Source organism: Drosophila mauritiana, chromosome 3L (assembly GCF_004382145.1).
Source record: "Drosophila mauritiana strain mau12 chromosome 3L, ASM438214v1, whole genome shotgun sequence".
NCBI lineage: Eukaryota > Metazoa > Arthropoda > Insecta > Diptera > Drosophilidae > Drosophila > Drosophila mauritiana.
In genome coordinates, this window is record NC_046669.1 from 2,290,937 (window position 1) to 2,313,458 (window position 22,522).

At 46.0% G+C, this 22,522-nt stretch overlaps 6 protein-coding genes across 6 annotated transcripts; 3 read left to right on the top strand and 3 right to left on the bottom strand.

Annotated features, from left to right (window-relative positions):
* Positions 1-5,057: 5,057 nt before the first annotated feature.
* On the top strand, positions 5,058-7,130 carry LOC117140399 (P protein). Its single transcript, XM_033303269.1, has one exon. The coding sequence runs from the start codon at positions 5,058-5,060 to the stop codon at positions 7,128-7,130; it is 2,073 nt and encodes a 690-aa protein (XP_033159160.1).
* Positions 7,131-12,143: 5,013 nt separating this feature from the next.
* LOC117140136 (E3 ubiquitin-protein ligase MARCH6) lies at positions 12,144-16,172 on the bottom strand. The gene is made up of 3 exons (XM_033302902.1): positions 14,339-16,172; positions 12,895-14,280; positions 12,144-12,696 (listed from the first exon to the last, which is right to left on the bottom strand). The coding sequence occupies exons 1-2, from the start codon at positions 15,890-15,892 to the stop codon at positions 12,907-12,909; spliced, it is 2,928 nt and encodes a 975-aa protein (XP_033158793.1). The 5' UTR covers positions 15,893-16,172; the 3' UTR covers positions 12,144-12,696; positions 12,895-12,906.
* Positions 16,173-16,419: 247 nt separating this feature from the next.
* LOC117141999 (thioredoxin, mitochondrial) lies at positions 16,420-17,103 on the top strand. The gene is made up of 2 exons (XM_033305847.1): positions 16,420-16,689; positions 16,752-17,103. Exons 1-2 carry the CDS (start codon positions 16,508-16,510, stop codon positions 16,996-16,998), a joined length of 429 nt encoding a protein of 142 aa, XP_033161738.1. The 5' UTR covers positions 16,420-16,507; the 3' UTR covers positions 16,999-17,103.
* LOC117141998 (39S ribosomal protein L23, mitochondrial) lies at positions 17,054-17,727 on the bottom strand. Its single transcript, XM_033305846.1, has 2 exons — positions 17,352-17,727; positions 17,054-17,290 (listed from the first exon to the last, which is right to left on the bottom strand). Exons 1-2 carry the CDS (start codon positions 17,643-17,645, stop codon positions 17,132-17,134), a joined length of 453 nt encoding a protein of 150 aa, XP_033161737.1. The 5' UTR covers positions 17,646-17,727; the 3' UTR covers positions 17,054-17,131.
* Positions 17,728-17,938: 211 nt separating this feature from the next.
* Positions 17,939-20,713, top strand: LOC117141990 (nucleolar MIF4G domain-containing protein 1 homolog). The gene is made up of 2 exons (XM_033305829.1): positions 17,939-18,899; positions 18,953-20,713. Exons 1-2 carry the CDS (start codon positions 18,020-18,022, stop codon positions 20,635-20,637), a joined length of 2,565 nt encoding a protein of 854 aa, XP_033161720.1. The 5' UTR covers positions 17,939-18,019; the 3' UTR covers positions 20,638-20,713.
* LOC117141995 (uncharacterized protein C7orf50 homolog) lies at positions 20,712-21,783 on the bottom strand. The gene is made up of 2 exons (XM_033305843.1): positions 21,497-21,783; positions 20,712-21,441 (listed from the first exon to the last, which is right to left on the bottom strand). Exons 1-2 carry the CDS (start codon positions 21,651-21,653, stop codon positions 20,765-20,767), a joined length of 834 nt encoding a protein of 277 aa, XP_033161734.1. The 5' UTR covers positions 21,654-21,783; the 3' UTR covers positions 20,712-20,764.
* Between the last annotated feature and the right edge of the window lie 739 nt (positions 21,784-22,522).

Below are 22,522 nucleotides of genomic sequence, written 5' to 3' on the forward strand. Positions count from 1 at the left end.
TGGCCTGCGGAAATAATTTCAATGTGCAGGCGGCTGCGGAAAATTCGGCACTAAGCTCGTAATCCCAGGATTCCAATTTCTGGCGGCTATAAAACATATTAAATCCTGATATTCACAAGATACAACCGCATGTATTTACTGCGTTTATTTATAATATAAAATAGAAACTCATAGAATATAGTTTTGAACTCATTGCCATAAATGTACACATATATATATTACTTTTACTTTTAGCCATAAAGTGTGACATCATTAGTGGTTGTTAGGCAATATTTATATTTAACCGCCCACTTTCTCCCATTTCGCTGCAGATACTTTTCTAGGCCAAACATTTCATTAGCATTTCTGTCCCACTTGTTTGATATGACAACAGTTTAATGTCATCGATCAATTTAAGTGGGTTTCGCCAGCAAGGGACAGGAAAATTTGCCATTAATTAGCCAAAGCTTGGAGGACATCCCTTTCGACTGCGCCAGCAAACCCGAAGAAAAAACACAAAAATGGCAAAAGGAAAAAACCATAGAAATAACAAACGATGCAAAAAATGAAACAAAAACAAATGAGACAATCGGCTAGACATGGAACGTGGGTTGTCTCTAATGATGATGATGGGCCTAAAAACAAACTTGGCCAAACAAAGGCACACAAACTGTCGCAAATGTGTGTTTGGCCCTGAAAAGGGTCACTTAAAACTCCCGAATTGAGGCATTAAATTTAGAAAAATATGTAGGAGAAATGTGAATTCAAAGTAACAATATTTTAATAAGCAATTAAATAGTAAATTTAGTTTCAATTCAAATTGTATTAGTTTGTGATACTGGCGTGTAATTAGGGAATTGCCAATTATTGGATTATCAGCTGTAAAAATCAGTAGGCTAATTATTTTAAGCCAAATTGCTGTTTTTATTGTTTGCATTGGCTTGTCTATTAAGCATTTCCATATATGAATATTTAATTTTTGCTTATTTAATCAGCGCAACATCTCTGTAATTATTTTCGTAGTTGGTGGAAACACAAACAACGGAGTCAGAAACCAAATCAACAAAAAAGCAGCTCGCTTTTCAGCGCGAAATTCAGGAAAGTTGCCCCATTATATGCCGCACGTGTTTAAATATTCGTTTTATTTTTCAATTTTAACCGCCGAGTTAATCAGGCGACGTGCTCTTAACGAGCCCTTTGTTGTGCCCATCGAATGACGTGCGGCATTACTTTATAATATTTTAATAAACAAATGATGCAAATCGAATTATGGCTGTCGGGATAAATGGCATCTGCGAGAGAAGCGCATAATTGAAGTGAGTAATACACTTACTGCTAAATGTTTCAAATAAATGCGATAAATGTGTTGTTAATATATTTAAAATATATACAAAATGCATTGAGGGCTAATTCGATGGCAAAGCCTTTTAAGCACTCAGGTTACCCCTATAAAATCCATATTAAATTTAATGATTATCTGCAGAACCTAGCCAAGATGAAACACACATTTGATGGCCATTTCTGGACAGGACGGCTTACGATAACCGTTTAATTGCATATTAAAAGGGCCCAAGTTGAGCACGAGTCTATATGGTAATGGTAAATGCAATTACTGCGAAATGCCTGCCAGTTGTTACAAAATTTAATTACAAACGTAAATGTTGAAAGATGTGTGCTCCCAGCTAGCTGGCAACATCATTAACTTTTCACAGGCCAACCGAAGCAGCCGCTTTTCCTCCCTCCTATTTTCCGCGCGCTTTCCCCCCATCCAAATGGAAATATCACCGCAGGCTAGATACATAAAATGCCATGTGTCCACACGAAGGTGGCCTCCGGAAGGAGGAGCTCAAGCTAACCGACGGATGAGGACGAGGACGAGGACGAGGACTCCACCTTCTGTCTCTTCAGTCAGTACATATTATTTTTCAATTAAAGGACAGCTAGAGCTGCACGTCGATTCCGGGTATCCTGTTCGTATTTTTAAAATCAATTATGCAAATGGCCGTTCCTATTTTCATAATCCACATCGTAGAAGTAAGAGATATATTTACACATATATAATGGCCGCAACAACATGATAACAATTTGCATTCATGAGCACTTGTTGAAGAGTTCGTTAGCTCGGGCTGCTTTTTCCATTGTTCTGGCCAGGCTGACGTCAGGATAGCTAGGAGTGGGCATAATCCGGCGGGCAGGAGGAGCACTTGTCCCTGGGATTAGCATCTTTATAATGCGGACAGAAAAGTTTTGCCGCCCAGCTTTTGCTCACACTCGATGGCTTTACATGCGCTCATAAATCAGTCAGCGAGTGGTGGAGTTTTTCAGAATTTCAGCAAGGGCCATATGTTACGAAGCTGAGTGAACCAATTTTCCATTGAATTTTTAACAATTTATTGCGGCGATATATCAATCCAAAACTTTGCCAATTGGGAATCTAGGTGGGCTTTCCACGCATTCGAAATTCAAATAGGTTTACAGGCGAGCGGACTGAGTTCCTTTATCTCGTTTTCGCCCGAATTGGCAAACTTTTCATTAGCTAATGCCAGCGGTTGGCAATTAGCCGTGGGAGTCAGCTCTGTATAATAATCCCCGCCATTTCACCCACTAATTCCACACAATTTGAGCCGCGTGCCGCGCCACTTGAACTCTTGCGAAACGAAAGTGAAATCAAGTAAATTATTGTTTTTGATCCGAGTCCCATGCGAGACGCCCCCCCTTTGGAGCTCTGGGCGCCTTCACTCCCACAATAAATTCGAATAAGCCCACTTGCGCCGCCGAAATATAACCATAACCATTAGTTCATCCACATCTGCACCTCGAATGCCTGGATAACTGGATCCCGGTATCCGTGGGACTCAGTTTCCTGGGGTCTCGGCATTCCTTTGGCCCCTGAGCCGTCGACTTCAAAGGCGTTTAGCAGCAGCTGCTGCCGCTGCATCGCTGGTATTTGGTAATGAGCTCCTGGATGGAAGCCTAAGCCATTCTTGGGAGCTTCCAGTTGATACTTTGTCCACCTTTACCCAGAAGAGGCCTGCGGAAGCACATAATAGATGGCAGAAGGTAGCTTCAGTCCGCAGAGTCCCGAATACTCTAACCTTGCTTCAAAAATGAACACCACACGCTCAGAATATTTGCTTTTCTTATGTTGCTGATTGTTATGTAGTATTGTTTATTGTTACAAATAATTGTATAGATTTTTATAATGACATATTTGCAAGTAATTCATAAAATTTCCTTAGAGAGAGTATCCATTATCGTTTGCCCCACATGACTATGCGTATTATATTCGCAGTCTACACACACACACACACCCACACCCACATTAAGGTGGGCGTGACCCGTGCGAAATTCGAACGACAGGACAACTGTCAAAGTGTCGACCCGCCAGTCGTCTGGTTTTTTGGGCTTCGGTGCTTCATTCTGGACTCGTTTGGGGTTTGCTTTGCCAGCTGTCGACATTTGGCTAAAACACTGGGGTGACAACACTTGTGCGATGCCAAGGGTCAGAACATTTGGCAACAGTCATCACACGCCGCCCACCCTTCCGCCCACATGACTAATTAGGCAGCAACATCGGTGGATGGTGCAGGAAAAACAACTCTCGCAGACATAAAGCTGCGAAAACTAGGCCAAAAACTGCATTAATTCAGTCACAAAATGTTGTGAGTACACAGAGAATAAATTCTGTATCATCTAAAATGGGCTTGTTTCAGATTCAAGCCTGACTTAATTAAGGAATCACATTTAAATCTAAATTATTTCTCAGCCCTGCTTGTCCTTTTGGCAATGTTCTATGGATAACTCGATTATAATTTAGATTTTTAGCCTTGAATTTGCCAAGCTATTTTCCCACAGCTTCGTCCTGACTTGTGTCAAACAATTCAGACCTCATCGCCGGTGATATAAATTGATGGCATGTGCAAATCCCATTTAATTGCCTAGGCAACAGCAACACCTGCATGGGTCGGTGACCATTTTCATTACGCCGCCTGCTATTTGAAGCGGATCTCAGACAGTCTGCAGTGTACTTCGTTTCCAATTAACCGCGCTGCCATTTAAAGTTGATGTCAGGCCACTTGTGGGAATTAAAAAATGGAAATACAGAGCGAATGAAGTGGGCAAATTGTTGCAGATTGCCGGGGGATCTGGGATGTGGAATCTCACACATCTGCGGTACGTGCAGCGACCAGATTGAAAGCGCTGACTTAGATTAACGTGCATGGCGACAAATTGTGGGGAAAACTAAAGTGGATTATATGTGTCGTCGGGGACAGGGAAAATCGAAAAATGACCCAGCTTGAAGGCGAAAGAAGCAAGTAAAGTTGCTGAAAGTATTGAAGATACTTTTCGCCCACCTCATGGGCATAATATGCATATTTTCAGAACTTTTGCCGCCTGAATAATCCTCTTGAATGACACCCATTGTTTGTTTGGCCAGCAAAGTTGCTCTACACATACATGGTATATAGCATGCTATATAGAAACAAACAGCAGGAAGAATAGCAACAATTTTCCCAGATTTGTCATGCATCAAATACTGTTTTGTCCATTTCCATATGGCAATCCCATGCTCCTGCTTTATGTCGGATTTTCCATTCTCCGTCCATTTTGCGGCGTTATTAAAAAGTTTGCAATGCAACATTTTCCGCTTTTCCACACATCACGGCTACAATTTTGATGGTCAGCTGGGAAAATGGCTTTCACCTACTTTGGCCTACTTACACAGAACTCAAGTTTTCCCTTTGCATTTTTCCCAGTTTGTGGCTACACATTACCCACATGCTGACCGGTTGGAAAATAACCATAGTGGGTTTGAGTTCCCTTATTAAGTTAGCCAGACCACTTTTCACAAACATGCTCAGCGGCCAACTGATGTTGCCACAACATCTTGAACGGAAAAGTGCTGAAAAGTCAAAAGGAAAAATCTGTGGTGCTTCCCCTTTGGGTTCTTATCAAATGGATTAAAAGTACTTTAAGTGGTACATATATATTTCGTATCACGAAACTGATGTTTGACTTATACTTCAAATGTTCACATTAGTGCATTCCCAAAGTAACTTTGATCCATATGGCCGACCATGAATCCAATTATCAAGAAATATCGCTTAAGGCTAAGGAGAACAGAACGGGACTCTACCACTGGCTATGTGTTTCGCATCATCCGAATTGTCATTCTACTGTCGCTCTGGATCGGATCCACGATCATACTGTTTCTCCACAAGCCTGAGGAGCTCGCCACGTCGATGGTGACCGTGATGCCCAACAAGACGGCCCTCCGGAATGTTAAGATGAAGCAGGACTCCGTGGAGATACGCCTGAATGGGGCCATAAATGCGTATCTGACGAACCACAGGGTTAGGACATCCAACTTTTCGGCTGTTGGAGTTCGATTGGAGTGGCGCGATCGAGGCATGAATCGTAGCCTTTGGCGCACTGGCATTTGGATGGTGTACATGTACACGGATAAGAAGAAGTACCTGCAGGTTCATAGGGTCTTTCAGTTCTCCATTTCGGGATGGCAACATGAGAGGTCCCTGATCCAGCGTACTTTGCCAAATGATCGTTCTCTTGAGAGCTCCATCTATGACTGGGCCTTTGCGCAGACGGTGATCTCATTCGAGAGCATGAGCAAGGATCCGGTGGGTCTGCTCTTGACGGTGAACAGCACTCCGTTGAAGCACGGACTGGGTATACTGTATGCCGCCCTTCTGGTCATTGGTCTATATGCCATTATCATCTGGGACTTTTCGGACCGTATCCTGAGCACTTTGCTCATAACAGCAATGTCCCTGGCCCTGCTCACCGTTTTGGGGAACAGGCCCACTGTGGAAACGATAGTGAGTTGGGTGGACTGGGAGACCATGATGATCCTGCTGGGCAATATGGTAATAACATCGCGCATGGCAGATACAGGCTTCTTTGACTACCTGGCCATGGTCGCCTATCGCATCTCCAAGGGTCATGCCTGGCTGCTGATCGGCCTTTTGGGATTCTTCGTGGGATTGACATCGACTTTTGTGGACAATGCCACCGTGGTGCTTCTCTTCTGCCCACCCGTCATTCGATTGTGCGAGGTGATGGACTTGAGGACCACCTTGGTGCTCGTCATCGTAGCAATCTATGCAAATATCGGAGGGTCCATTACCCCAGTGAGTGGGCCACCCAATACCATCATAGCGACCAATAAGATGGTGGAGTCCGCAGGGATAAATTTTGTTCGTTTCTCGCTACTCATGCTCCCGACTGCTTTGATCTGCCTGGCGTCTACCTTCGGCCTAATCTACTGGACCATGGATAAGAAGATCTTCATCCTGGACGAACATCAGATGAATCTAGCAAAGAAGCGGCGAGAAAATATCAGAACCTCATTTGATATCCAGCTGAGGATCGCCGAACTGCGAAGACAGCCAAGGAGCAGGATGATCCCTCCGGCTGAGGGCTACTTCGTGACCCTGGCAACCTTGGAGGCGAGCAATTTTGTCCGCAAGAAGGTGCTGCTGGTGGAATCCCTCCTGGCCCTGGGCTTTGCCGCCTTCTGCTTCATTCTGCAATCGGTTCCCTGGGCCATTCCCGGAGCCTCTCTGGGCTGGATATCAATTCTGTCCGCCTTTCTGCTGCTCATCCTGATCGACCAGAAGGATATCGTCAAGGTCATGGCCAGCGTCGAGTGGGGCATCATGCTGCTTCTCGCCTCTCTCTTCATTCTCACCATGGTCGTCGATGAACTGGGCCTCATCCACTGGCTGGGCTCTCTGGTGCTGTCTGTGATCCTTCGAGTGGACGAGTCATACCAGACCATGGTCGGCATGCTCCTGATCCTCTGGCTTTCGGCCCTGCTCTCCGCCTTTATCCACAATGCGGCGGTGGCCCCCATCATGGTGAAACTCTGCACTGACATGGTCGTATATGACGAGGTCCAGATGCGCCTACTGCCGCTCATCTGGGCCACGAGCATGGGCACCAGCTACGGTGCCAATGGCACGCTCTTGGGCTCCCTGGCCAACGAGTTCGCCGCGGTGGTGGGCAAAGCTCATGGCTACAGGATCACCTTCAGGTCATTCTTTGTGGTTGGATTCCCTATCATGCTCTTCACCGTTGTCATCTGCTCGATTTTCCTAATTATTGCCCACTCAATTTTTGATTGGCATTAGATTCGAAAAGCTTTCATTTGTTTGTGATAAAATTTATACCATATTTTAAAGATTGTTTTGTAGTTCACTATTTCCTAGCGTATGTATGCGTTTTTCCAAATTTGTTGGCCGGTAACTGCTCGCCCACCAAATATTCGCTGAAACCATTGAAATTGCTGTTTAGGGCACAACACCATTTTCCGACGAGCGGGGGAAAATGCAAATGAGTTTCATTGTTTTCCAGTCATGCACACATGCACTGAGAGAAACCAGTGCTATGCAGCCATATGTTAACATTCTTTTATATTTGTAAGTCAATGCTGGCACATTTTTCTCAGTGCATGAATGCGTATCTATGCATTTGCTCGCACATATAGGCGCATGTACATATATTAAATCGCGTTTTCGCTGGCGTCTTTTGTTTAGCAAATTGAATTTTTCATTACCGCCTGGCCAAGTGCTGTTGTTGTTGGGTTCTGCAATGCAGTTGGCGTTGCTGTGTCCTTTGGAGCCCCGTGAAGGACCCCCCTTGCCCCCATCCAGCACTCGGCTAACACACACGCTCTCGGTTTATAATTGGATTTTGATTCGTTTTGCATAAAAAGTATGCTAACATCCAGACGCCAGACAATTCGGCGAAAAAGCGCTATGTGCGTTCGAATTTTATGGCTTCCACAGAGGCGTCGCTTTGTCCAGGACCAAAATCGAGCAAAAAGTGCGTGACCCAGTCGCAATAATAGCGAAAAACATCTGGAGTCCTTATTGAGCTGCTCCCCCTTCCCGACCCGATTGACATGTAATTCGACTGCATTCCTAGTCAGTTGTATGTCTATGGCTTTTGTATTTATTGCATGCCATATTTGTGAATTTACATAATGGGCTTACTTACATGCGTCATGCTTATGCAGCTTCATTTGATTGCCACAAATATGTCCAGTTGGCATAGAGAAAAATCACTTTTCGGCCATATCAAGCAGATGTTGTTTAGATGACTTAGTTTATTATATGGGGCTCTGATTGGGGATTTATTCATATCAGTAATTTAATATTGGGGTCAGAGAATAACTGAAAAGCTGGCATGTTATGTATGTTTGTGGTTTGTAAAGATATCAATATCAATAATGATGGCTCTTTCTTAACCAATCTTATATCTACTTGTTTCAACTCATATTTTTAGTTGTATCTATATTTTTCTTCACTTTTAAACGGTTGAGACTACACCTTTAGCTCTTAATGTCCCGAAAATGTCCCCAAAGGGAACAAGGGTTTCCTTTACCCTTCTCTCAGCTTCTCCATTAGCCCAACTAAATTATGGCCAACTAAAAAAATGAGTTTACAAGCTTGCGGGAACAAGTGGCTCGTAAGTCGGGTTAATCTCTCCATCTAGTGGCCACTTGTCCGATCCCAACCAACACATAAATCTGCCCCATCCACGACTGCAGTGGACACTGTCCACGAGCACACCTTCCTAATGTCCCATTCTGTGAGGCATATTTAATTTTTTGGCCCAGTCGAGTCCTGGCGCCGACATGCGTGCTTTATGGGCCGTAATCCCGGCGAGGAGCAGCAGACGCACCACGGGCACTTAGCACTCCTTAAGTTTTACAACTTCACGCTCAATCAGACGCTGCCAACGGCTGCTGGCCATAAAAAAGGAACACCCCGAACTCGAACTTTAACCCGGACCAAGTCCGATGCGGATGTACTTTTTTATGTATCTTTAAGGTAGCGTTAGAATTTGGGCTGGGCTCTTTTTTTGGTCTATTGTTGTGGTTGGCAGGAGCCCAGAAAGTAAATAAATACGCATGGGTATTCAGCTTTCCCAAATCCCCTTCCTTTATCGGTAAACCAGATACCCTTTCTTGATTTGAGGTATATTAACGATGATGGAAGATATGCAAAATGTAAAAACTTTTGATCACTGTTTATGGTTCCTTTTCTGCTTAAAAATTATTTCTTTGCTAATAAAAGAGTCGTTAAAAATTAGAATAACGATTTTCCTGAATAATATAAACTTATCTACTTTTTATTGCTAAAAGGGACTCCTTGAAAATCCATATTTGTGCTGGAGTAAATAAAGATTAAAGCCAAAGGATAAGTTTTAGGAGCACATATTCTATTATTTGGATTACTTGAGAAGAGAATTCGTCTGGTGACCGTCTCACTTCCTGTTTTCCTGTTTTTGTTTTCGTTCTGCGGTGGTTAACTACTTTGTGTTTTTTAGGACTGACCGCTCTCGCGTTTCCCATGGCGATGCTTTTATCCAAATTATTTTATTTTCGCCGGCAGAAATAATAAATTATGGCAACGGAAATCAAAAGGCCACTTCAGCGACGGGCGAGTGTGGCAACCAGAACCGACATATTTGGATATGGATATCCATTCTAGGGATACATAGTTGCCACGTCCGTGGGATTTGCAGGAGGGTTTCCGGATGCCTATGATGGCTATAATAAAGCATAACGAGCTTAAAGCGGGTGTCAAGTGGGTGGGTGGTGGTGGTGGGGCAGGTTGCTACACTCTTGAGATTGCTGCAACCGTGGCAACTACAACAACAACAACAACAGCAACTTGGACGGGTTGTTTGTTTTGTTTTATGGCTAATTTTAGACAATTTATGAAGTGTTGGTTATGCTTGATAAGAGCCTCAAGCGGCAGCGACAACAATAACAAGCTGCGGAGCAATTCATGCAAATGAGCTCGGCTTTAAGTCCTCGCCCTGCCACATTACGCATACGCCCCGTAATGCGCGACAAATGATAAAGCCGCGTAAGCCGCTCCCGAGCTCTACATACATACATGAATGCCTTTCCACCCTTCCAGAGGCACAAAGTTATCACGGCTGACATATGAAGTTGTTAATTTTGAGCAACAACAACGCTCGGCTCAGAGTTCAAGATGAAAAAGCGAATGACATTAGGCATTGTTGACAAGAGTGGCTGAAATCTTCATCTGAATGTGTTTTTTTTCAACTTCCGCAACTTCTGAAATTGCCTCCTAATGTTGCCCAGTGGGGAAGGCAGGAAAATAAATTTGATGACTTGGCAGTGGTAATTAAAAATGAACCGCGGAAATCCGAGCGCAAATTAGGGTGAATTAGCGCAATGTCATAATAAATAAATAATCGCAATGAATGAAAGCTAGTCGGAACCTTTTGCATTCATTTGTAATCAAATGGAGCCAAAACACTTAATAAGTGGTAATTGAAAGGTTTCTGCGGAAATTGAATCCAGCAAAAGGGAGCAAACTAAAGGCCAAATGGGCCAAAATGGAAATGAGTAATGCAATTTGCAGCACAGCCACATTTCGAATTGGCCACAGCTCGGCATTTACTGTTTACATTATTAAAAGTAATCAAATCACACTCCCCCTCTTTGGGCCATGGTCGAAAAGAGATGGACGATGGCCGATAGCGAGACTGGTTTAATTATTCAAATGAAATTCTAAATAAATTGATAGGCAGCAAGTTGGCAAGTGCTGTGTGTTTTCCACTGGAGTGGCGAGAGTTTTGTTAGCCAACCAGTGGCATTTTCAAAACTTTATTTGTCTGCCTGCTGGCATTTGTGGCATTTTCTGTGGTCCTTCCGGAATTTCTGTGTCCCCCTCAAAGGGGAAAAGAGCATTAATGTGGCAACAGCTTAAAGCTGGAAATCCGTTTACGCTTACCAAGTTTTGCTGGCCGAATATGGACTTTATTCCAACCTTGATGGAGCCATAAAATTGCATTGTTTTGATGCGTTGTCAGCCTGGAGAATGTTTGCGAATTATGTGCGATTTTATTAATGGCCCATCCGACATGGATGACTATTGATTTATGGAGGTGCGACGAGAATGCGCTCGCTGCATCTCATCCTCGTTGCCAGGCACTCGCATAGTTGGAAATCCAATTAAAAGTACTTCTACTTGCAGCCATTCAACTTAATGAACTATTTCCTTTGGGCTCCTCCAACCAAGCAGCTTCAGATATTTCAAAATATTTGATTTAACTATTTATAACAAAGTTTGATGTTTGTAAACCTTTAAGAAACAATTTATTCAAGTCAATCGTCATCATGCGGTGCCCAAATGGAATTTATTCCAATTTACCCACTCGCATCTAGTGACTGGTTCAATGAACCGCAACGCAAACCCTTCGCTTCCTGGCAGCAGGCGGAGGAAATCTGGGCGATGGATCTACTATCCCGATCCCGCCGTGGGTCACTCCAACACGCGCCAAAGTTTGCCAACTTTAAAACGCCGTATTCCCATTTGGCTGGGTCCTCCTACTTAAGCACGCGCTGGCAGGGAAAATGTTTCGGCAACTTTCAACTTTGACATAATGCAAATTATTTGATTTCGCTTTATTATTTGTTTATCTCTGCGCCTCGGCCATCTGCAAGTTTGCTAAGTGTTTAATTTGGCCAAGTCGTGGAGGGGCGGCACTGGCGGCGGATGAGGACCTGCCATACATTTTAATAGCCACGGCACATAAGCCACTTGGCTTTCTGTGTGTGTGTGTGGGAGGAGTGGTCGTGGTGGCCATGTCAAACCACAAAACAATTTAAGTTGCAAACATTGAAAAGTTTTCTATTTCTGTTCCCTATTCTATTCTATTTGTCGCACAACAAATTCGCAACAGTCGAAACTTTGCTGGGGGAAGCGAACAACTTTTCAGCTTTTTTTACCAGGAATTTTCGGGGCGACCATCCTGGAATCTCCCTGCTGCCGGTCTCCCTCCACTCCAGCTGGTCATCCCTCATACGTGTGCAGTGGGCGAGACTCGTTTCTGTCAATTGCCGCTGGCACACAGGGCGTATGATTGACATCGCCCCCATAATTTCGCTCCTGGCCAACTCAGCACGAATTCAATGATTAGCTCACTTGAGCGGAGCGCTCATCCATTGACTCCACTTACATTATGGTGCTTCATTTAATATGTTTGGACGTTGATTAATTGTCTGTATATATTTCTTTTCGACTTGGCACAACAAATGCCTTGATCAATTTGTTTGCAAGAAGATTGTTTCGCCATCATCTATAAACAATTTCGAAGGCTTCTTTGAAGTTTAAAGTTTAATTTATTAATTAATTTTAAATCAGTTATATTTATAATGTTACATATGTAATTTTTACAGTTCGTAAAGCTAGCTCGAAAATGTTCATTTTTCTATTCCACTATCCATTCGTTTTTCACCACTTTCACCATATGGGATTTGGTTTGTTTCGGGGTTTCTCTAAAGTTCCTAAAGTTGACAGCTCCCAGATGTAGTTTCTGCATACGGCTCTAATACAAGGTTTAATCGCTGCCCATCGATTACTTCTGTCAGTGCGGATGTGGCGGAAGTCAAAATATCATACAACTTAGGATCTATAAACTGTGTAGCGTAAGGATTTAACAACAATTGCAGCTAACAAATTAATCGTAAAACAAAGAGGGGAAAAATTAACTAAGCTAGAACAAAATTTCCAAATCCTTGCGTTTCGCAGAGTAATAGATGGTAAACAGGGATAAATTAGCAGCAGAAGCATCTCCACGACGAAAAAGCACGGAGCCTTCAACATCTTGATCATCATGGTGTCCTTCTCCTTGTCGGGTTGAAATAAAAATCTTCAAATAGAAATTGGACATGCTTTAATTGCTTAAGATAAAAACTCAAGATTGCCATCATTTTCAATAGAAAAACTTAAAGAATTCAAAGAGTTTAACAATTTGATACGTGAACACCTAATAGCCTTCGTGAGCTGATACTTTATTGACTCCCCTCCTGTCGCACAAATTAGAAACTGAAAAGCCTACGATTCGCACCTGATCATCTCGTTACAGAAGTTCAGCCAACTCGTGCTCCTGGGCCAACTGTTCCCGCTCTCGCTCCCGATCTCTCTCCTGGTTCTCCCTTAATTCGCGGGCCGCCCGCTGTTGCTCCTTCTCCTCCTCCTGCTGCTTCTTGCGGTGCTCATAGTTGACCAGCCTCTGACCCACCAGGTACTTATCCACCTTGATGGACAGGTAGAGCTTCTTCAGCTGGTCGATCTGGAACAACAGGATGCATATGCTGCCCACCGCAATGAAGCTTACGGGATACACGAGCCGTGCGACGACATGCTGCGCATAGGCGTCTGCTAGGAAAATCGGGATCATCATATGTCCCATGACATAGGGTATGGCCAGGGCCAGACCAATGGTAGTAACGACCGGCACAGCCAAGTCCCGCATCACAAACTTCAAGTCGAAATCGCGCAATCCATCCATGTAGGCTCGCTCCAATGCCCGCTTCAAGTGCCAGTCCGGACCCATCAGCGTCAAGGCGATGGCTATCTTGCAGTAGAGCACTCCCAGCGCCCAATCCTCCCATAGGAAGTGGATGGGTGTCTTGCGTAGTGGAACGCGTAGGGGAATGACCACCGCCAACTCCATCAGCAATCCAATCAGCAACGGAACCAGCACGAAGATTCCCAGGAGTGTTAGAACGGGCAGGGCATATTGCAATGCCACTCGGACCCAGTGCTTTACTTTGTCGACAATAGCCGCGCGGCCTTGTGGCAGCAGGGTGACCACCGCAGCTACTGCCCGGCAGACAATCCAGCACAGGTAGCCACCAATCTCAGCGGTGTACAGCTCATGCGAGCGCAGTAGTCGCTCGTTCTTTCTGGCTCCTTCCGGATCGATTGGATCTAGATTTCGTACCACTTCAGCCGCTCCTTCTGCGGCTGCCGCTCCGGCTGCCTTCTCACCCGGCTGGGCGGACCAGAGCATCATCAGCCGCCGACCGATGTAGACTGGAACCGTGAGCGTCAACATGGCAGCACAAACGATGGACAAACACATGAGTGCCAACAGGGCACACAAACGGATAGCGAACAGCGATGGCTTGTCGTACGGCTGGAATCCCACGGGTGCATCCCGTTGCATGATGGCCTGATGGGCGGCGGCAAGGTTTCGTGGTGCCGGCGCCGGATCCACTGGCGGTGGCGGTGGAGGAGGTGGTGCTGGTGGTTGGGCTGCCGCCTCATTTACGCCAGCGGCATTCTCCACGCCTTCTCCAGCAGCGCGAATGTCAGGTTCCGGCTCCGGTGCTGGGAGCAAGTAGCTTCGGATGCCCAGCAACCAGGCCACCGCTGTGCACCAAATGCGCAGCAAGCCCTTTAGCCAGATGCGTGTTTGGGTCTGCTCGAAGAAGCCCGGCAAGACGATCTGGAATGGCGAGTTTAGATTGTTGACTTACATTCAAATAAGTTTTTGTGAAACTTACTTGTAAAAGCAGCAATTGCAGATTGACCTCTGAATCGCCACTAAGTGCATATGGCAAGAAGTCCGGACAAACCAACTGCAGAATTCTAATGGGCAGCCAGAGCATCAAGAGCACTGCAAATCCAAAGATCATAGCCGAAGCGACCAGCCGCCGGATGTGTCTCACAATTGGTACATGGATCATTTCCTGGATGGGACTGAAGTCAGGATCGTTGACATTGCGGAATATCCAGAGCACTCCCGGTCGCAGGACCTCGCGCAACAGCGATACAAAGGCAGCGAAGTAGTAAACGTATACCATGCCAAACATCCAGTGGACAAAAAGTGAGGTGCCCGGAGCAGCCCTAAAACTCTCTTTGCGATCCTTGAGGCTGGCATCTAGTAGGGGCAACGAACAGATGTCCAGCCACCAGCCGCAAATCAGCGGGAGTACTCCGATCTCCAACACCGACAGCAACGACACCTTGACCACAATATAGCACAATCCAATGAACCAGCAGACTCTCCGCAGGCGGAAAACTCTGGAGAAGAAGTGCAGCACCACCAGGGTCAATCCAATGCAGCAGTAACCGAACAGCGTGGTAATCAGGCCGTGAAAGTGCAGCAGTGGTTTCTCGGGCTGCAGAAGATCCATGGAGCTCAGGATGAAGTTGCCCACGCAGTAGGGACAAAAGGCGAATGTGAAGATGAACATGGTGTTCAGTGAGATGATCCAGAAGACGTGCTCCAGAAAAACTAGCGAGCCATCGAGTCCGAGCAAGCGTTCCCAGGTGAGCTCCTCGGCAGCCCGATCCCACTCCATGGGATTCCAATTCTGCTCATCGGCATCGGCGTCCACGACGGGAGCTGCAGCCGCTGGAGCAGCATGCTGGGCCTGGGCACCCTGCCCCCCGTTGTCCGCTGGAGCCAGAGCTTCATTGTCTGCATTGTTGTTGTCGTCCTGGGGCTGTGGAGCTGCCTCGGCGGCGGGAGCAGGCGCCGGATTAGCAGCCGCTGCCTGCAGAGGGGCATCGTCACGCTCCAGCCAATCGGGTCCGCCGCCATGCAGGATCTGCTCGCGCAGCCAGACCAATCCTATGAAGGACAAAAGCGTGCATATGACCACAAAACAGCCCCGAAAGGCATCCGCTGCCAGGTTTTCCACGGAGAAGATGTCGAAGGGCAGCGTGAGAATCATATCGAAGGAGCTCGCCCGGAACAAGTATCGGTAGGTCCTGTAGGCAGACAGCGGCACCACTGCGAACCAGGCCAACCCGACCAGGGTGTAATGAAGCCAGCAGCGGGCGCCTCCCAAAACGGCGGACATCAGTCCCACGAGGACATCCTTTAGCGGCAGGACTCGCGGCATATCCGGTGCATAGATGGGCTGGAAGCTGAAGGGGTAGCTGCACAGCTCGCAGTATTCCTTGTGCGAGTAGCGCATCCATTGCATCAGGCAGTCCTGATGGATGTACTTGATTGATCCCGTGCAGATGCATGGGTAGAAAAGAGGCCTATCCGGCTGTGCCTCGCATCTGCACACGCGGCAAATGTCGCCCTGCGACAGGTCGTCCATACTGATAGCTTTTTCCCTGATCCTTGGTCTTCAGTTTGACTGAAATACTAAAGTTCCACTGGCCATTTGCGAAATTCGCTGGACAATTTCCGTAATTGACCCGAGGGTACGGGGGTTTCAAGACGATTATTCCCGCTTTTTATGAGCTCCAATTAACCTTTCGATGATTACGGACCGTATTACGATTGTAACAATTGAATTTTAACCGAAAAGTTGGGATATTATTACGACAAAACAAAACAAGCCTACTTCTCAAAAAAAGTAGAGCCAATGTGTGCACACCATGAATTTGGTGATTATTTTCACAGCGGAGATGCCAACTAGATTGAGTGCACGAATTTTCGTTATTTATTATAAATTCAAAATTCAAAAAGATTACATAGTCTTGCTAAATAAATATAACTATTTAACTTAATAAATATAAAATAAATTCTCACGACTTATGCAAACAGTGACCGGGAAGTAACAGTTTCATCAACAGTGTGTACACACATCATTAGGCAATACCAATCCATCTGGCAACTCCCCACTCATTGTTGTTGTTCTGATTCCCTTGTCATTATTTTGCAATCAATTGCTGAACTTTTTGCACTGAGAAATTGTAGAAAATAAGCCATGCAGCGACAGATTATTAACATTCTGGGACAGACAACGCGTCGTCTGACTAGCGGCCAGCAAATTCGCATGCTGTCAGTGTCTGCGCCGCGACAGGAGATCTTCAAAGTCCAGAGCGCCGAGGACTTCGACAAGAAAGTAAAGAACAGCCAGCAGCCCGTGATTGTGGACTTTTTCGCAACGTAATTTTCATATTTTTAATCTGAAGACATGGCATATTAATGTTTATATTGTAATCCTCAAGCTGGTGCAATCCCTGCAAGCTGCTGACCCCGCGCATTGAGAGTATTGTGGGCGAACAGGCCGGTTCCATCAAGCTGGCCAAAGTGGACATAGATGAGCACAGCGAACTGGCTCTGGACTACGATGTGGCCGCCGTGCCCGTGCTAGTGGTGCTGCAGAACGGCAAGGAGGTGCAGCGCATGGTGGGCCTCCAGGACGAGGACAAAATCCGCGCCTGGGTTGCCGCCGCCGTCAAGCAGGCCAAGTAATAACCAAGAAATCCCAAAAAAATTGAGGTTGACCTCCTCGCAAATAAAGCTGAGCTTTAGGTTAATTCGGACTTTCGAAATAAATGTTTATTTACCCGTTGAAAAGAAAAGTACTAAGATTACAGACTAAAAACTAAATGGAAAACCAGCCCGGAGTGCCGGGTCGTTTCTTGTTCCTGTCCAGAAATCTGCGGAAGCCGGCTTTCGATTCATCCAGCGACTTTTCCTCCTTGGCCTGCTTCTCGGCCTTTTCGGAAAAGAAGTCGGGGAAGACAAAGGACTCCTCCCTGGGCTGGAATACACAAATATCATTGGGAATATCCATTGAATCAGGGGTTTCTAGAGGGCCATACCAATGTTACATAAGCCAGCTTCACGTCGTCTTTTTTGGTGATGTAGCCGTAGGTCTGATCCTTCTTGGTCTCGCCCATGGCAATTCGAGTACGCACATCCACCACCGGCAGCTTGTAGATCTTCTCCAGATAGCTGCGCACATCGTACTTGGTCATCTCCATGGACACCGAAAAGGTGACCACATTGGGCGGCTGTTCCTCCGTGGGTCGGATTAGCTTCATCCAGAAGTTGGGCAGGAAAACGCGCAGCTGCGGATTGCCGCGCTGGTAGATGGGATACCACCTCGTGGACATAATTGTTCACTAATCTTAAATTCTAATTCAAGAATACAAAAATTAAATTAATTGTTGTGCGTTTATGAAATGCACTAAAAAAGGCCAAGGGTTTCGGGCGGACACAGGCGTGGCAAGGGGGTCGAGTAAGATTGTAAACTAAGACTTAATGTATTTATTAATTTATTTTATTATGCTGCCAACTATAAAATATTCCAAATTTTTACCACTTTTACAAAATAATATAACTAAATCCAGATTCCTCTAAAACTGCTGTTACCTACACCCGTGTAAAAGCACGTGGGTTGTCCAACACTTGTTTTGAACAGCTGATTGTCAACCACAACAATTGTTAAATTCGGTCCAGCTGAAATCTCTGGTAAAGGCCGTTGAAAATGGCAAAAATAAAGAAAAAGGAGGCGAAAGCTAAACCTTTGACCCGCAAGGAGCAGAGAAAGCAGAAGTCGGAGTTCAAAAAGCAGAATAAACGACTTTATTTCGCCGGCAAAACAAACGGTTCACAGCGCGTGGCGGCGGCGGCAGAGGCGTTGGCGGCGCAGTCGCTGCTGGGCAAAAACAAGAAGAAGAAACGGAGCAAGAAGCCGAAAATAATAAATCCAGATGAAATACCCAAGGAGCAACTTTTGTCCGGTGAGATAGACAGCGACGATGACGAGACCATAGATTCGGATTTCAGCGATGCGGAGGTGGATGCTCTGATGCCCGCAAGGGAAAAGGTGGAAGTCTATGAACCACTGGGAAAGAAGGTAAAGAAAACGCCAGGAGGCGCCATCCAAAGACAGGATGAAGAGGCGGTCAGGCGGAAGGAACTGCGCCAGCAAAAGGAACTGGAGAGCAAGTCCAAGAAGCAGCGAATCAAGCAACTTCGCATAGAGAACGAGGAAGATGATCGCGAGATCAACAAGCTGGAGAAGAAGCTGAAGCTCAACAAATCCAAGGACAAAAACCGCTTGGTGCGGAAGATGTTCAACGATGGCCTGGACTACCTGCTTGACTTTGTCCTGGATGACGATGAGGAGAAGCGGAAGTGGGAGGAGAAGCAGGAGCGTAAGAAAAAGCTGAAGGAGCAGCAAGAAAACGAGGAGGAGGGAATGTGGAGCGATGAGGAAGAGGATGAGGAGGACAGGAATGAGCCCATGGAAAACTTTCCAGAAGAAGACAGTGGCTCTGAGGGTGAAGATGATGATGAAGACCTAAGTGGAGAGGAAGAACAAAGCGAGGAGGATTCGGAGCAGGAAGAGAATGCACCTAAGGGTGAGTACACACATCATTTACAGTTATTCATTTAATTAACGAATTAATTACAGTTAAAGAGGATATCTACGGACGCAAACGCGATGCCGAGGGAAACATCCTGCCTGATCCCGTGGAGCTCGAGTCCTCAGCCGCCGGTCAAAAGTACATACCGCCACATCAGCGAGCTTTGATGGCAGCCAGCGCGGGATCAAGTGAAAAACAGGCAGAGATACTAGCTCGCCTTCTAAAGCAATGCAAAGGTCTGCTCAATCGATTGTCAGAAGCGAATCTACACAAGATTGCCGCCGGCATCGAGGAGCTGTACATGAAAAACTCCCGCTACAACATGAACGAGACCCTGACCAAGTTAATTCAAGAAGCCCTTCTGGGCTCCACGCGAACCAACGAGCGAATGGTGCAGGAACACATGGTGCTGCTGGCCTACCTACATGCCCAGGTGGGCAGCGAGATTGGAGCGCATTTCCTGCAGACTTTTGTGGAGATATTCGATGGTTACGTCAAGAACATCGCTAGCCTGCAGGTGGAGGATAAGCAGCTGAATAACCTAGTACTGGTGCTCTGCTACATGTACCTCTTCAAGATCTACGAGCTGAACTTGCTGATGGAGCTCATAGGCAAATTGTCAGATCATCTTTGCGAGAAGAGCGTGGAGTGCCTTTTGCTGATCTTCCAGTCCATTGGCTTCCGGCTGCGCAAGGACGATCCACTGGCCTTTAAGACCATGATGCAAAAAGTTCAATCGCAAATTGCCAGTGCCCCCCTGGAACTGAAAGAGAATCCGCGCCTGCGTTTCATGGTTGATATTCTGAATGCTGTCAAAAACAACAACATGCAAAAGCTGCCCCAGTATGATCCCGAGTTGGCGGAGAATCTGCGAAAGCGCCTGAAGGCCATGCTGAAAAATGATCGCTACGTGGTGACTCTGAACATAACCCTGGAGGACCTCCTGCGTGCTGATAAAGTGGGTAAATGGTGGATTGTGGGCTCCGCCTGGACGGGAAATCTTGATGAGATGGGATCCGCAAAGCAAAAGCAGGATAAGAACTCATCGAAGTCTGCCAACGGAGGCTTTGCGGACCAGCTACTGGAGCTGGCCAGAAAACAGCAGATGAACACAGCCGAAAGGAGGAATATCTTCTGCATCGTCATGAGTGCCGCCGATTATGTGGACGCCTTTGAGAAGATTCTGCATTTGGCTCTGAAGGACCAGCGAGCGGTGGCCTACGTGATCATCCATTGCGCTCTGAATGAGAAGCGTGCTAACCCCTACTACGCTCATCTGGCCCTTAAGTTCTGCCAATTCAACAGAAAGTTTCAACTTGCTTTCCAGTTTGCCAGTTGGGACAGAATCAATGATATCGATAAGCTTTCCAAGTCGCAGATTCGCAACCTGGCTAGTTTTCTGCAGCAAGTAATCCTAGCTGCTGGTCTGCAGCTGTCAGTGCTCAAAGTCGTGGACTTTATGCAGCTGGACAAGCTCAGCTTTTACTTTATGAAGGAAGTGATGGTCAGGCTGCTTTTGGCTAACGATGAACGCGAGATTTATCAGACGTTCGAAAGAGTGGCCAAAAACACCAAGCTGCAGCAGTTTAAGCAAAGCGTAAGGCTCTTCCTGCAGCATTTTCTTTTGAAAGAGGATCAGCTGGACAAACTGAAGCTGAAGGACGAGGATCGACAGCTTCTGCAGCAGCGCGTTGATCACATAGACAAACTTTTAGCCTATGTGGACCTGTAGTTATAAGTAAATTTGTAAAATGTTATACATAATGAGGATGCTATAAAACAAATCAAGAACAAATTCTTGTAAAATAGGAAGGCATGTGTAATTTATTCCTAAGGCAAAAATTAACAACTAACATAATCTAGTCGAAGCTCTGGAGGAGATCGCGTGCCCGCTGGTACTGCGTGGACTCGATTAGCTTTCGCCTTTCCGCCTCGTCCTCCAGTTTCTCGCCCTCCTTGTCCAGTTTCAGGATCACCTCCTCGGCCAACTGACTGATCTTGGAGCGCGCTGCTCCCTGGGAACTGGCCAAATACTCCAGAGCAGTTGGCCACAGCTCCTCATCCAGTTTCTCCACATCAAAGGCGGTTTGTTGTATGGAAATCTGTCGCAGTTTGTTGAACTTCCAATCCTGGCGGGATTCCTTCCATTTCAGTAGATATTCCTTGTTGACTTTGGCATCTTTGTTGGAGCTCTGACTCTTTTGGGCCTCGAGGCGCTGCTGGTGCTTCTGTTTCTTCTTTTGGCGCACGGTAACCACTGCATAAGCGTTCTCCGGACGAGCTGCTTCTTTTAGTTGCGCTGTTGTGGGTTGGGAGTCCGCATCGTCGTCGTCTTCCGAGTTACATTCCTGCGTTTTGCTGCGTTTCTGCTTTTTGGTTTCGTTTGCATCCTGCACCTGTTTTCTCTTTTGGGTCTTCTGAGGAAGACTTTCATCGCTTCCACTGGTGGCCACCAGCTCCTCCGCTTGGTTTTTCCTTAAACGTTTCTTAGTGACCGATACTTCTGCTTCTTTTTGCCGCCTCTTGGCGGGTTTATCTGTAAATGTTGGACATGTTACAAATAGCCGATATAGATTTGAGCTGAAACCCACCTATTGCGGCCTCCTGTTGATCTGCCTGTGGAGCTAGAATCAGACTTTTGTCGGCCACCTCGTCGTCGCTGGCCGCATGTTCAGGGTTCTCAGCCACCTCGTGCTTGCGTTTTTTGCCCTGGCGCTTGGCCTTTTTCTCCAGTTCAGTGCGGGCCATTCCAGAAGTGTTCCGTTCAAAAATCAACTTTGTACACCAAGTTATTCAAAAGAAAATTTAAAAATCCTCTTAAGTTACAAACAAAATGTGTTTCTGTGTGGCGTTGCCAAGCTGGTCCCAAAAACCGCTGTTAGCCAACACTACAAAGTGCGGTGCTCTCGCAGTCTGGCAGCAGGCTCACCATATGACTAACCACAATCGATCTGGCAACGGCGCCAAACAAATGCTAAATTTTAGCTTTCGTTTAACAATAAATAATCAAAACAAAATAAATAAGCTATAAATCACAAAAAGTGCATTTCGCGTGTGTATGGGCAGCGCCTATGCCATCCCACCGTCTCTTTTTAAACGAAATCGCGCCAAAATCAACAAAATACGTGTCGTGTTAAAGGCGCGTAAATAAAACCGGTGTGATAGTTGTGATTAATTAATGTAAGAGTGATTAAGTAGTTAACAAAGCTTTGATTAAAGTAAAGAGCGGTATTAGCCGTATTACAGGTAAGTTTTTTGCGCAATTTATCCATATTCCATTTTTCATCTGGCGGCGGCAACAACAAATCCAGCCGGCAAAATGCAACTGTTTACTTGCGCGTGTGCATGTGTTTTCGGCAGTGCGTGCGTGTATGTGTATGTGTCACCGGCAAATAAAAATGAAAATTCCTGTTTATCGGTTTTAAAACGACGAGGAAATATCCAGATGTAAATATAAAAGCAAGGAAAGGCGACATATTGATAAATGCGAAGGCGGGTGTCCTGCAACAGCTGTTGTTTGCTTGGTGGAGTGGTCCTGCGTTCCAGCTGCATTTTTCAAGGTACGTACAAGTGTGGGTGTAAGCCGCCATCAAAACTTACCGTTATAAGTTAAGCAA

Coding starts and splice junctions, on each gene's coding strand:
- LOC117140399 (XM_033303269.1), top strand. CDS start 5,058: ATGAATCCAATTATCAAGAAATATCGCTTAAGGCTAAGGAGAACAGAA.
- LOC117140136 (XM_033302902.1), bottom strand. CDS start 15,892: ATGGACGACCTGTCGCAGGGCGACATTTGCCGCGTGTGCAGATGCGAG. Junction 14,281..14,338: donor TGCAATTGCTGCTTTTACAA/GTAAGTTTCACA, acceptor TCGCCATTCCAG/ATCGTCTTGCCGGGCTTCTT.
- LOC117141999 (XM_033305847.1), top strand. CDS start 16,508: ATGCAGCGACAGATTATTAACATTCTGGGACAGACAACGCGTCGTCTG. Junction 16,690..16,751: donor ATTGTGGACTTTTTCGCAAC/GTAATTTTCATA, acceptor GTAATCCTCAAG/CTGGTGCAATCCCTGCAAGC.
- LOC117141998 (XM_033305846.1), bottom strand. CDS start 17,645: ATGTCCACGAGGTGGTATCCCATCTACCAGCGCGGCAATCCGCAGCTG. Junction 17,291..17,351: donor AGCTGGCTTATGTAACATTG/GTATGGCCCTCT, acceptor TGTGTATTCCAG/CCCAGGGAGGAGTCCTTTGT.
- LOC117141990 (XM_033305829.1), top strand. CDS start 18,020: ATGGCAAAAATAAAGAAAAAGGAGGCGAAAGCTAAACCTTTGACCCGC. Junction 18,900..18,952: donor GGAAGAGAATGCACCTAAGG/GTGAGTACACAC, acceptor AATTAATTACAG/TTAAAGAGGATATCTACGGA.
- LOC117141995 (XM_033305843.1), bottom strand. CDS start 21,653: ATGGCCCGCACTGAACTGGAGAAAAAGGCCAAGCGCCAGGGCAAAAAA. Junction 21,442..21,496: donor TCAACAGGAGGCCGCAATAG/GTGGGTTTCAGC, acceptor CAACATTTACAG/ATAAACCCGCCAAGAGGCGG.